Raw genomic sequence first — 13,018 nt, 5'->3', positions numbered from 1 at the left:
GGCAAGAGAGTCAGCATCAAGCAGTCTGGCATAGTAAATACATGCTTTGCATTTCTCTTTTAAAGCTACAGAAATGAAATTTGGGTAGACTGGGAACCACAACAAAAATATTTAAAGCAAAATGTGGAAGATTCTTGTTTTAGGTATAAATCAGCTTCTCTGCTGTTTGAAGGTAAATTGTAATCACAAACCTCCAGAGAGGCTCTGAAGTATTTCTGACCAGTGCTCAACTTCCCAGTTCTCCTGGCCAGAGAGGAAAGGATTGTCCACAAACAATGTGGAATTGAGAGTATCCAGGCAGTCAAGTCACTTTGTCTTAAAAAGACATGCTGGGGTGCTAACCCCAAATTGTCTTCAGGGTGAAGGGTGGGAAGAGAATTATGTCTTATATTTATGACAATTCACAAATTTGATTTCGAATGAAATATCACTGTTTAACCTGGAAATACAATTTTTGCCTCAAGTTGCTCTAAGAAAGCCTCTGTAACAAATGATATCATGTCCCCAAGAGTTATGAACTATGCCAAGACAAATTTCTGGTAGAAAATATACCACATATTTACTAACGGTTGTTAGCAATTCTTTCCCAAAGGAGATGGCATGCACCATACAGAAATCTCTTAGAATTTCAGGACACTTGAGACAAAGTCACTTTATCCTTTTCCATGGCTGATTTGAGACTGTTCCCCAAAGAAGTGTTAAGTCTCATCTACTTTTTTTACATCATGACTCAAGCCTGAGATTACTGCATTTCTTGGGAGTTTATTCTGAAGACTACTATACCATTTACCCTGACCTAAAAAAACAGATACAACTGAACTCCATACAGTCTCAGTTTGTTTGAAGAGCAAATTAAAGGTCACTTTATTTCTTAATTATTTTGCCCTCCTCTAAAGCTCACTGTTAATTACTAGTATTAATTTAGCCACTAAAGTCAAAATGAATAATACATGTGGCTAAGGAAGAAAGTATTTATCCTGCAGTGGGTTTAGTATGATGAGTCACATCAGAGGTGAGACATAGGAAGACAAAACAGAAGGATGCTAACGTTCTAGTAACACCTCAGAGTAATGCTATAATACTATCCATTCCATATTGATTGATGACAGGTTTAATGATACTGAATGAAGCAGATGCATCAAATTTTAGCCTGGATAACTCCTGAGCTCCCAAAGATGCAATTTAACCTTGGGTTTAGAAAAGCTGTTCTTCCCTCTCCAATAAAAAATGTCCATTTAGCATGAAATATATTCAACTCAGCAGGGATCAAAACATAGTGGGATGATAAAAAGGTAACAGCCATATGAAGTCTGTATGTCTCTTACCTGGTGGCATACTGCTCTATCCTGGAGTGTGTGTCATCATGAAATAGCTGTGGAGACTGGGAAGGGCTATTAAGAGAAAATAATCAAACATAATTTTAAGAGTGTCTAACGTACTCAAATTACAGGGCAAGAGAAGTGTTTTGTTGAATATATTAGACTGATAGAAGAGGGTTTTTCTTTCATTTGTTTGTTTAAAAAGAATGTTAGGAGAGTTTTGGCCAGCTGTGTGCAGCAGGTTAAACAAACAGGCCATCCACTATTCAGCTTTAAGGGAACAGTTAGCACATTAGCTTTCCAGACACAGGGGTTGTGCATACTCACTCATACTGTTCTGGCCACATACTGATGAGCGTGATAGGACTGCAGGGAAGAAAAAAAGAGAAGGAAACGACAGAACAAAAACTTTAATGCTATTGGAGCAATAGAAAGGTGAAAAAGCACAAACTATCTAACCATCAGCATACCTAGATGTTTTACGTCAGCAACAACTATTACAGAAAAGCGGCAGCTACACAGATTGCAATGTGCCATGTAGAAGACAGAAGATTAACTGATACAAAGGATGTTAAAATGCATTAACAGTATCAAAAAAATACAAAACAGCATCACAGATGTAATCTCATCCACAGATATACACATCTGAGGTTTAGACTTTTTTCCTTTAAGTGCTAGGACTATTGATTAAGACTATTGATGAAAGTGAATTTATAAAAGTGCATTCTTGCAGGAAAAAAAATTAAAAGGCAAAAAGAAGGTTAATGCCACAATGCTTATTTTTTGACTGAACATCAAATTGGAAATGCAAGCAAGTACTCTATGAAGTGATTGATGATTCTTTTAAAGAGAAAATATTTATGGATGTGTTATTGCTTATGAAAGGGAAGCATCAACACCACTGACTACAGCAACATTATGTAAGCAAACTATATATATGCCTCCCACATAGCTGGATAAACAGACATCTTTCCCTGCTGTCCCAAAACTTGGCATGATTGGCAGCATCTGGTCATGGCAAAGCAACTTGCTTTGTTTGTTTGTTTATTTAATAAGCATTAGTTTAAGACTTCTTATGCAAGAAATAATGACATTTGAAAGCTGGCACCAAACTAAAATCCTGATATATACTTTGCCATTTAAACATGTACCTTCATCTCTTAGACTAAGTGCAGACATTCACAAGAGATAGGGGAAGGTTAAATAAGGTTCAAAATGATCACCCAATGTAACTTAGCTCACCCTGGTATGGATCTTACACTCGGACCCAACCCAGTCTCAGTGATTGGAAATCAATGTAAACCCATAACTGCACAGAAGTTCTGAGCACACAGACCGGTATAAAAATTCCAGTCTAAAATGACCCCCAGTTCCCTTTCCTGCTTAGTGCAGGGGGCTGGACCCGATGATCTTCCAAGGTCCTTTACAGCCTTTTAATCTATAAATCTATGAATCTAGATCGGGATTGATGTAGTATCAGACTCACTTGATCTAGGTTAGACTCAGTCATGGAACTTCTGTATAGTTACCTACGCAGCCTTAGCCCCAGGGCTGCACTTTTCACCTCTCCCCTCCCACCCACCGTGATTGAGCTATTTTCAGCTCCCTGGCCCTTTGCCCTCCCCACCTTAGACCAGCCAGCCTCCCCAACCCCCTTCCTGCAGGCTGTTCTGGGTGCCACCAGTTTTATCAGCGTTTACTGATGCTGGAAGCTGAGGAAGTAAGTTCCGGTGCGGGGGGGAGGGGTTTTCCAGGGGTTACAGGGCAGCCAAAAATTGCCCCTGGTTCTCCCCAAATGCCCCAGTGGACCCCTCAAGCTTCCCCAATCCCACCAAACCCTCCTGTATGCCAGGTACCCCCTGCCTATGCCACCTGCATCCCTGATCCCACCAATCCATCCCCCAAGCCTGCCTGGCCCCATTCCCCCAATGCTCCTGCTAGCCACCCCATCCTGACTTATCTTAGATCAGGTGGCCATTCTGAACCTGCTCTAACCTCCCCCTAACCTCCCTGAATATCTGTGCTTAGCCTTAAGGTTCTTTCTTTTTTTCACCTCACTGCAGAGGAAGTTTTCATTCACTTTATGAAGTCCTGCTCACATTGTCCTATAGACATGATAAACAATTCTACTCCAACCTGAAATTCCAGGATGTCAGAGAAAGTCAATTGAAATGAGTCAATCAATTGAATGAGTCTCACCTTGCTGGTGCATCTTAATTTTTGTCTAAGAGTAACCATTATTAAATCTGGCTTGCTGAGGCAAGTAAAAAAAAAATCCCAACATCTCTAGAAGAGGAACTTCATATTTATAAATTAGTTGTGTGTAAAATAAATTGTATAAAAAATGGTTCAAAAAGATACTCCCTCATTTAGATATCCATGGTGGTGTCAATCTATCTATCTATCTATCTATCTATCTATCTATCTATCTATCTATCTATCTATCTATCTAAGAAAGAATGAAAGAATGAACAAAAGAACGAAAGAAAGAACAAAAGAACTGGTAAACCTCATGTTGCCCATATTCAAACTTACGTTTCCAAATTATCGCCTTCAAGAACTGTTTGCACTGGTAGGTAGCCAAGTCGGGGGTGTTTAGCAAAATACTTCTTTGATCGGAACTTGTTCTTTAGCACCTTAGTGAAGTCCCGCACATCTTCTCCAGATGTTGTCTAAAATTTTAGAAGAATAATATTAGTAAACACTTCTAACTGGCACTGGGCTACATGGATGCTTGAACGACACTGGAAGAGATGACACTCATACACAAAAGAACTTCTAAATGCTGGTGATTTTAAGGGCTGACAATGCTGAAATGTGTAACAGAAATAGTGGAAATATACATTTCCAAATTCTCTTATGCTAGCTTGACAATTCAGCAGTACTTAAACCTCATAATAATGTTTCATTATCAGTTATTTTCTAAAATATAAAGAAACTAAAAATGGGCTCATGAAATTATATACAAATTTAAAAAAGGAAAAGTTGATTTATTCAGAACTATGGTCAATTGATATGCAAAAAAAGAAAGCATTCTCTTAACTAGCAGTAATGGCCACCTATTCTGGAGCACAAGAGCACTAGCCTCTGATCCATTTTCCTTAATATGAGTGTTGGTAAGGAAGTATATTCTATTGATTCTATTCATAAAATAAGTGGCAATACCCTTCTCCCCACCCTGGCTTTGAAAAAAGTACCGTGGGAGACAGATGACTGAAATGAAGTATCACTAGATTGCCTACTCATTGTCATTGATTTAATATTGCCCTAAAAATGTACTATCTACCAAATAATTAAGGCACCCCTTCCTACACTATTTCACTTTTTCACCAGTGATGCCTTGTCCTCAAGTTACCTGACCTAATCCTATTTATTACTTGTATTGTAATAGTACCCTGAGGTTACAACTAAAAATAAAATTCTACAGTACTGGGTATTATAGGAAGATATAATAAATAGACAAGCCAGCCAAAGAGTAAAAAGGGAAACAGAGGTAATGAAGTGATTTGTCCATGACCATATAGCAGGTCACTTGACTGAACCAGAAAGCTTTCTGACCTCCTGACCCTCACACCAGTGTGCTACCTATGAGATCCCTAAAGCCTAAACATGCAAAGTTATAGCCAGTACTGACATCAGAGAAGCCTGTTCTTTCCTCTCCACTGATGCTGTCCTTTACAAACATATCAACATTTTTCCCTATTAAACATTTGGTACAAAAGCAGCAAAGGAAACACAAAAACACTTTTTAGGTGTTGTATAAGAAAGAATATTCACCCCCGCCCTCCCCCCTCAATTCCCAAAAAATAAAAACCCAAAACTAGAGGGAGGGAATAGCAGATTTTTTTTTTAAACTTATACTGTTCCCATCTGGTCCACTTGTCACATTTTCAGCATTCTTTTAACTGTACTTCAAAATCAAAATGACAATTTCCTTCCAGTATCAGCTGTTCATTGAAGGCTGCAATGAAATCCATTGGTCCTCATACTAGAAAGGCTTTCCAAACTGTTATTTTTTAGGTTTCTCTCTCCTACCCACCCACCCACAAAAAAGAATACAGTTAAATGAACCAGCATAATATATGGTATCACCAAATTTCTATACATTCTATTTTGGGAGAAGCATGTCAGCATAAAGTGCTGCTAAAGCTGATGGGCATCCCCAGTAAAAATAGAGCTATGAAAGATTTTTCAATCTTGCAATTTTTTTCCATTAAGTACTATGGCAACCCAGATTCAGTCAGGCAAACCTTTCTTGCATTTTACTTTCCATTGTGAAAATATGTATCTCCCCATCCCACCTGTGCAAGTATTTTAATGTAAATCAACCTGAATATTTCATTATATCTTTTTTATGAAGCATCAAATGATTAAATGTAACACAGCCATGTGTGTTGGAAACAAGTTTCTGCATAGGATGCTGAAGAACAGCAGAGGGTACAATAAGCAGTAAAGTAGAGAAGCAAGATAATTTTGTAATTCTAAGGTGTGCAAGCCCCCCCAAATTGAAAGCAGCTGGGCTTATGAAAGGACTTCACAAGATCATTACAGAAAGCATCTGTTGTACTCACTGATGGTCTGAACAATGAACTCAAATCTAAAAAGGTTACCTATTTTCACACAAAATAACCTGGACAGATGGGAGTCTGCCACAAGGCCAATAAACTGAACTTCTAATTCTTGTGCATTATAAAAATAAATACCTTTTAATCTGGCAAACTGTTCTTCTGGGAGACACTTTTATTTGGTACGACAGCCTGGCCTAATTCTTTAAAAGGATCAATTTGATCAAGGGACAAGGGAGGGACGAAACGCACTAAATACTGATATCATATGTATGATGCGGGAATATTTTATACTAACTGTGAATAAGTCACACCTTGCAAGCTGCATTGGAGAAACAACGGAATACAATATACAATACAACTCAAATGGCAGCCTAGAGTGCAAGGAGATTTTTTTTTCTGCCAAAAGAAGAGACAAAGAGGAGCTCTCAGATAAAATCTGCATTGAACCTACAGCAATTGTTTTGTACAGCTCCTTTATGACATGGCTTCTCAGCTCCTTCCGCTAATAAGCCAACTCCACAAAAGCCACAGCAATGACAGCAAGACCACCTTCAGAAGCTCAAACATATCCACAGTGAAAAACTAAGCCAAATAAATATTTTTCCAGTCTTGACTCAATTGCCTCAATATGACCAAGTCCACAAAGGTGAGGCTGTATTTTTTGGCTGCGATGTAAAAAGGCTAAAAAGCTCTGTGACTAAGTCTTAAGGGGAGAATATGGAATAACTCAAAGGTCAGCATCAGCACATTTCAATACACAGCCAGGAACAAATGGAATAATACATCAAATAAACTGAAATGGATATAACACCTTAAAAACCAATAAAACAATCTAAACCTTGTCAGACTTATTCTGAAACCAACAAAAGGCCAGGAAACACTGAAAAAGAGCTTGCGAGTATAGATAAGAAGAAACTATGATAATGTTGCATGTTCTAATTTTTCAGAAAGAAGACAGTGCTTACGAGGAAAAACTATTACTATGGAACTAATATAATCAAACCTGAATATCTAAATTAAAAGATAAGCAGCTTTGCAATTCTTTTCCTACAACATCAATAATATGGCGATACTGAAAATCATAGTGTGGTTTCCCATTCCCTGTGATGCACAGCTTGCTATGCACAACATTAGAATTGCCCTGCAAGTCTTCTCTTTGCTGTGGTTTTGTACTGTGTCTAGGCACAATAGCATCCTGCCCCGTGGTATTGCTACAATATAAATAAACACTGGGCCAAAGCACTATACCAGTGAACGTATTCATGGGCCAGTGATTGAAAACATTCAGCATCTCCTAGAATCATAATTCATATGTCACACAAATATTCCCAGACAGTACCATATTTACTCATCTATGTCAACTCTGAATTTATGACTCCCCAATAATTGGATTCTGTATATGAAAAATTTATACATTTCAGAATTTTCCAGGTATAGAATCTAATTATCAGAGAGCTGTCTTAAATTTGTCCTCCTCCCACTGCTGCAGCAGGGAAAATAGTGGCTGGGTGGTCAGGTGGCCCCCTTGCCTTCTGCCTCCCTTGCCACCCTCCCACCCCCAGCTCCCAACAGCCTGCCCCCCCTCCCCCCAATCTCTGCTCCCTCTCCTGCTGCTCCCTGCAGTCTCTGCTTCTCCCCCGCCAGTCCTTACCGTCAGACAGTACTTGGGCTCTGTTTCCTCTCCCTCCTGGACCACAGCACATGGAAGCTCATCCATTGCCAGGTCATGCAGTAGTGTCAGTCCTGCTGATTAGCTGGGCAGGAGACAGAGTTTCCATGTGCTCCATGCCTGGGAGGGAATCCAGCCCAAGTTGGATCTGAGCTGTGCCTGACAATAAGGCTAGGGACAGACATTACACAGAAACTGGTTTAAGCGATCAGAAACTGGTTTAAACCTGTAACAGAACAGATGTTCAGTGCACATAAACCAGTTTGAAAATGGCTGAAACCGGTTTGAGATAAACCTGGTTGAATGTAGTATCAGACTTAACTGATTTGGGTCAAACTGATTTATGCAATGTCTGTCCCAGACCCATTGCTGCTTTAAGTTAAACCAGACACCGCCAGTATCCCAGCATGCTCTCTGGGCTGGGCAGGGCTCTCTGCTCCACAGAAGGGCTGGCCCCTCTCCTTTGCTCCCTGGCTGAGATTAGCAGCTCCGGCAGAGATTTGCAGGCACAGCAGGGTCTGCTGGCTTCTTTATACCCTACCCCACCCCTCCCTGCTCAAGCAGGAAATCCCCCCCCTCCCTCCCATCTCCCACAACACGGTCCTCAGCCCCAGGGGCCCTAGGCATGTGGTGTGCTAGCTAATGCCAAGAGGTATCTGTGTGTGTCTCTCTCCAATTTTATTGAGACAGGCAGGCAGAACAGGGCTTTTGGAGCTAATCAACAGATCAGCTGGTAAACTGTTTAAGAAGTTTGAACTAATGGAGAGAGGCCATTGTTTTGCTAATCAGATAATAAAGACTCTTATCAGGGCCAGAGTCAGAGCCACAGCAGCTGTATACCCTCCTCTGCCCCCCATTTTTATGTACATCTAAAATGCTGATGGGGGGGGCTCATTTTAGATTTGAATAAATATGATATTTTCAAGACAACATTTCAAGTAGGCTTCTATTTTGTAATCTGTTCAGGTTTTTCTTGGTGATGCAGGGAGCTGCATATTGCTTCTTCCTTCCTATGCACTCCTACTCTTGCTACTAATCATACTGCTTCCTGGTTTCCTTGGAGTTTTCAACAGGAGAGAGCATACTCACTCTCTCCTTGGGACTCTAAGGAAGGATTCACTGGTAGAGACTTAGATATTTGAATCAGTTCAGTCATTAGCCACTCTAATTGCATTCCTGTTCCAGAGCGCTGTGCATTTACAAGTCTATGCAGGCAGATGATATGTATGTCCAGGGAGAAGGGAGGTTATGGATACCAACCACTTCCTAGATTGAAGAGAACACAGTGAATGAGGCAATGAACAAAGAATAGAAGACTCACTCTGTCAAACATGCACAGAAAGGATATAGAAAATAATAAAGTATTATTTTCTATATCCCTTCTGTACATGTTTGACATGTGTATTAATACTTATATTTAAGTAGTACCTAAGGCCCCAAACAAATTGGGTTGCTGACGTGCCAGATACTGCACAAACCAAGTAAAAGATTGTACTAGAGGAAAGTATCGTATTGTATGTGAACATGAAATGGAGTTGGACTGCAAGAAGATCTACTGCTCTATGGTTCAGGACAGCCTCATTACTCACAAGTAGTAAAGCCAGTATTGAATTATTCCAGATAAGTAATTCCAAGCAAGCCTTTACAGAGCACCACAGCACTGTTCAGCCTCTATAACTGATGCACAGCTTTACAAAAAGTTCAGATTAGAAACGATTGAGTGAGTTTTGTTACCACTGGGTTTTGTACCCCTCTGCCTGTAAAATCAGGCACTATGCTCAGTCCAACTGGAGTAGATGGAAAAGAAAATAGTTATTTATTAGCAAAGTCTAACAATGAACTAAAATAACTGTGGCGGAGCACAGGGTGCTCCTGCCACTTTAAGGGCCTGGAGCTGGCAGCCTCCAGGTGCCTGATTAGGGCAGCCATTTTGGGGCCTATATAAACTAGGCAGTTTGGCTACAGGAGGTCAGGCAGCAACACTGCCTGGCCTTAGGGCTGCTGTGTATGACCGGAGGTAAGGGGGAGCTGCAAGGGGATGGCAGGAGGCTCCTGGTCCTGGGCATGACCTGAAACTGCACCCTGTCGGGAGTGGGTGGTCTGGTGGGGCTCTCAGTGGCACGGGAGCCCCCAGGAAATGCCAGGCCAGTGATCAATCCGGTGAAAGGCGAGTCGGGGCGCCTTAACCCCTAGCTCCCACCACCACCGGGTGGGTGACCCCTGAGTGGGAGGAGGGCCGAGAGGGCCCGGGTGATGAGGGCCGAGAGGGCCCGTGTGTGTGAGGGGCCCAGAGAGGGCGGACCCCGAGAGTGGGAGTGATGTGGGCGAGGTGCCGCGGTTGCTCCTAGGAGGAAGGGAGTAGCGGCATGGTGAGGCCCGAGGAGTAGAGAGTGGCTAGGAAGACCCAGCCCGAAGGGGAGAGTCCCCTCGACTGGCCCATGCTGGGGCCAGGACCAGTGAGGGTCAAAAGGGCCAGGGGCCCACCGCGAGGGACGCCCAAGAGCCGGGGGCCTGGGGTCCCGACTGGCCTTGAGGTGGGCCAGGGCTAGGTAACCAAAGGTTCCGGGGGAACCACACCCGAGAGGGGAACAAGGCTTCGGGCGGGTGAGGTAGCCCAGGTGGCGGCGGAGTGACCGCCTGTGTAGGGAAGACCATAGTGGGGTCGCGTAGGAGATTCTGGGGCCCAGTGCGGGGGCCGGTGAGATGTTGAACACCATGATGCCATCTGCGAGGCTTGGGCTGTGGTATTAGGGGAGGTCAGAGCCGCAGAGCGCCCCTGGGCATCGGGGCAGTCGAAGGGCAGCCTCCCGCTTAATTATCATCATAATTGAACTGATTATCATCAAAGGCGTGGCGGGCGAGATGAGCGGGCGGTTGCCCAGAGACAGGTGGGCGGGCCATGAAAAGCTCGGCCCTGAGTAGGCCTGCTGTCACGGTGACAGGCGGGCGGGCCACAGAGTTCGGCCCCGGGAGGCCCCCCCTGTCACAATAACTTTTACATATGTAGGGGTGTTAAGATCCTTAGATACAAAAATGGTTATAAACTACATAATTCATAGGAAAGCTCTCCCATGTAGCTGTACAAGAAGTGAAAAGTTCTAATAGTGGAGCTTAAGCCTCAGGGTCAGATATACTTGTAAGCAGTGTTTAAAGCTAAAATGTGCTTAAGTCCGTTCCTGCACAGTACAGCACTTAAACATGTGCTTAAATCTCATAGCTTTTTTTAAGGTTGACTAATTCTAGTACAGATAAGTTAGGAAGAAAACAAATGAAACTGTCAAAGGCGTATAAGAAGAGATTTTATCACTATGACCAGGCACTTCTGGAAGTGACGACTTTCGAATTTTTAGCTACAGTTGTTTCTTGCCAGTTTCTCACTTAGGATACAGACCAAAGAAAAGAGATTCATTATGTCTTGCTGTGATTGAAAATGCTTTTTAAGAATATACCATACAAAAATCAATCTTTCTACAATTTCAAGAGCAACCTTTTTTTTTTTTTTTTAATTTAGCAGAGAGGGTGGTGAACTGGTAGTAAGTAGACTGCTTAGGCCTAATATCTGAAAAACTGTTATACAGGTAGAGGATGGGAAAGGGTACAACAGGCACTTTCATACAACTGCTTGGATTTGAAGACTTATTCTGAACAGCTATCCAATCTTAAGGAATAGATGAATCTCTGAACTCTGCAGCTGGAAATGATGTTGAAACAGTCATGTTCAACTGCTTTCAGCACACTTGTTATTTTTCTCTTTCTTCCATCCAACCAAGTAATCTTGGTAACAACACAGGGTCAGGCTTCACGCATCTATAAGCTTGTCAGGATGAAGAAGGAACCCTTTCCTGTGCCATTGGGTTGCTTCCAAAATACTTAAACATGCTGCTTAAATTAACAAGAAGGTAACTCTGCCTCCTCTGAATGTGAAGGACAATTAAGGTATTTTGGAGGATTGCTGTAGTGGAGGAATCTTAGGAGGCACGGTTCCTAGGAAGCTTTATTGTGTCTGAAGCATATTTTTCCCCTGGGGTCAGGCCAACATTTGACTAATAATCTCTGATATCTTGTGTATCATGTTATGAGTTTCTTCAGGGAAATAAAATGTTGGTCAGCTTCTTTGCAAGGTAAAATGTCAACTACAATTATGAAAACAAAGGAGCAATCCTCAGAGAAAAGTGCATTTGAAATGTTACAAGAAATTCCTAAACAGAGACAAACTTGTATATTCTCACATCATTTATGATAGCTCAACTTGTCAGGAGGAAGCTAAATTATAAAAGCTGCTAGTCACATACTGTAGGAAAAGTAATGAGAGAGTAAAAGAATTAGTAGTGATCTAACAGGAACAGGAGGTATTGAAAGTAACAGGAAGGGACAAACATTCCAAAAAAGAGTAAATGACCCCAAGCCTTACCCTACTTTTATCTGCCTCAATGCTAATGTCCATATACAATGAATCCATCTTTAATTTTTTTTAGTAAGGTATGTGGATGGCCCTTGCTGAGATCACCACTTTTTGAAACACTGCTGTTGCGAAGTATCATATAGAAAATCTAACAGAATAAAGAATTTGGAAGCTGTGTCGGGGTCTCATGGAGGTATATGGCAGGAACAGGGTTAAGTTTAACTAATGGAATATGTGCCCCGCTCGCTGAACTCAAGCCACATGAAAACCCAGAGTAACAAAACCAGCCTTAGTAACTACAGTAGGTACATGCTGTCAACCAGAGGATCCTATGGCCCCCATTCAACAAAACACTACAGCAGTTATTCAAGAGTTTTCCTGAACCAGGACCTAGATTCTGAACTGTGGGAAAGATCCCAAAATTCACTGCTTGTCTCTGAAAATTCTGCAATTATGAGTTACCACTTTACAATTAGAATCATAGAATAACAGAAAATTAGGGCTGAAAGCAAGACCATCCCCAACTAGATCATCCCAGTCAAGGCTTTGTCTAGCCGGGTCTTAAAAACCTCCAAGGATGGAGATACCACCTCTTTTGGTAATCCGTTCCAGTGTTTTACTACCCTCCCCATGAGGGTAATATCTAACCAAATTATATTTCTCTGGTTTTTTTACATACTCTGTATGAAATGCTGAAGTAGTACAGTCACATTAATTTCTATTTCTTAATGATGGGATGACTTCATTCAATGCTGTGAAATCTTACCTTCTTCCCACTTCATAGGCAAGAAGGGGGACATAACAGAAAGGTTATTGTGTCTGCTGGTGCTTCAAAGAAATATAATAGTTGTCAAAGCTGCAGTCAGTTATTAGCATAAAGCACTGGTTTTGAATGGCCTTCTATACATGTCTACTGGGCATTACAAAGTTGTCAATTTTGAAATAGTTTCTCAGCTCAAACTAAGTCAATCTAGCCATGCTGATTAAAAACCAAATAAGACTCTTGCCCCATGATTTTACTGTCAACTTTTTGAATCAGAATCTTAAAGCTGCTTTCCAA

General features: G+C 41.6%; 1 protein-coding gene across 13 annotated transcripts in view; it reads right to left on the bottom strand.

Annotated features, from left to right (window-relative positions):
• Positions 1 to 13,018, bottom strand: part of UTRN (utrophin) — a 631,944-nt gene that overhangs the window by 37,679 nt on the left and 581,247 nt on the right. For 11 of the 13 annotated variants that reach the window (XM_019488372.2, XM_014605522.3, XM_059713704.1 and 8 more), the window contains 3 exons: positions 3,855 to 3,991; positions 1,647 to 1,685; positions 1,326 to 1,391 (listed from right to left, as the gene is read on the bottom strand). In XM_019488372.2, the coding sequence (XP_019343917.1) occupies positions 1,326 to 1,391; positions 1,647 to 1,685; positions 3,855 to 3,991 (242 nt within the window). The remainder of the gene's footprint in view (positions 1 to 1,325; positions 1,392 to 1,646; positions 1,686 to 3,854; positions 3,992 to 13,018) is intronic. The other 2 variants (XM_059713714.1, XM_019488376.2) reach the window with 1 other exon arrangement.

This window comes from Alligator mississippiensis, chromosome 1 (assembly GCF_030867095.1).
Source record: "Alligator mississippiensis isolate rAllMis1 chromosome 1, rAllMis1, whole genome shotgun sequence".
NCBI lineage: Eukaryota > Metazoa > Chordata > Crocodylia > Alligatoridae > Alligator > Alligator mississippiensis.
The sequence above is the reverse complement of the archived record's forward strand: the minus strand, read 5'-3'. Positions and strand labels throughout refer to the sequence as shown.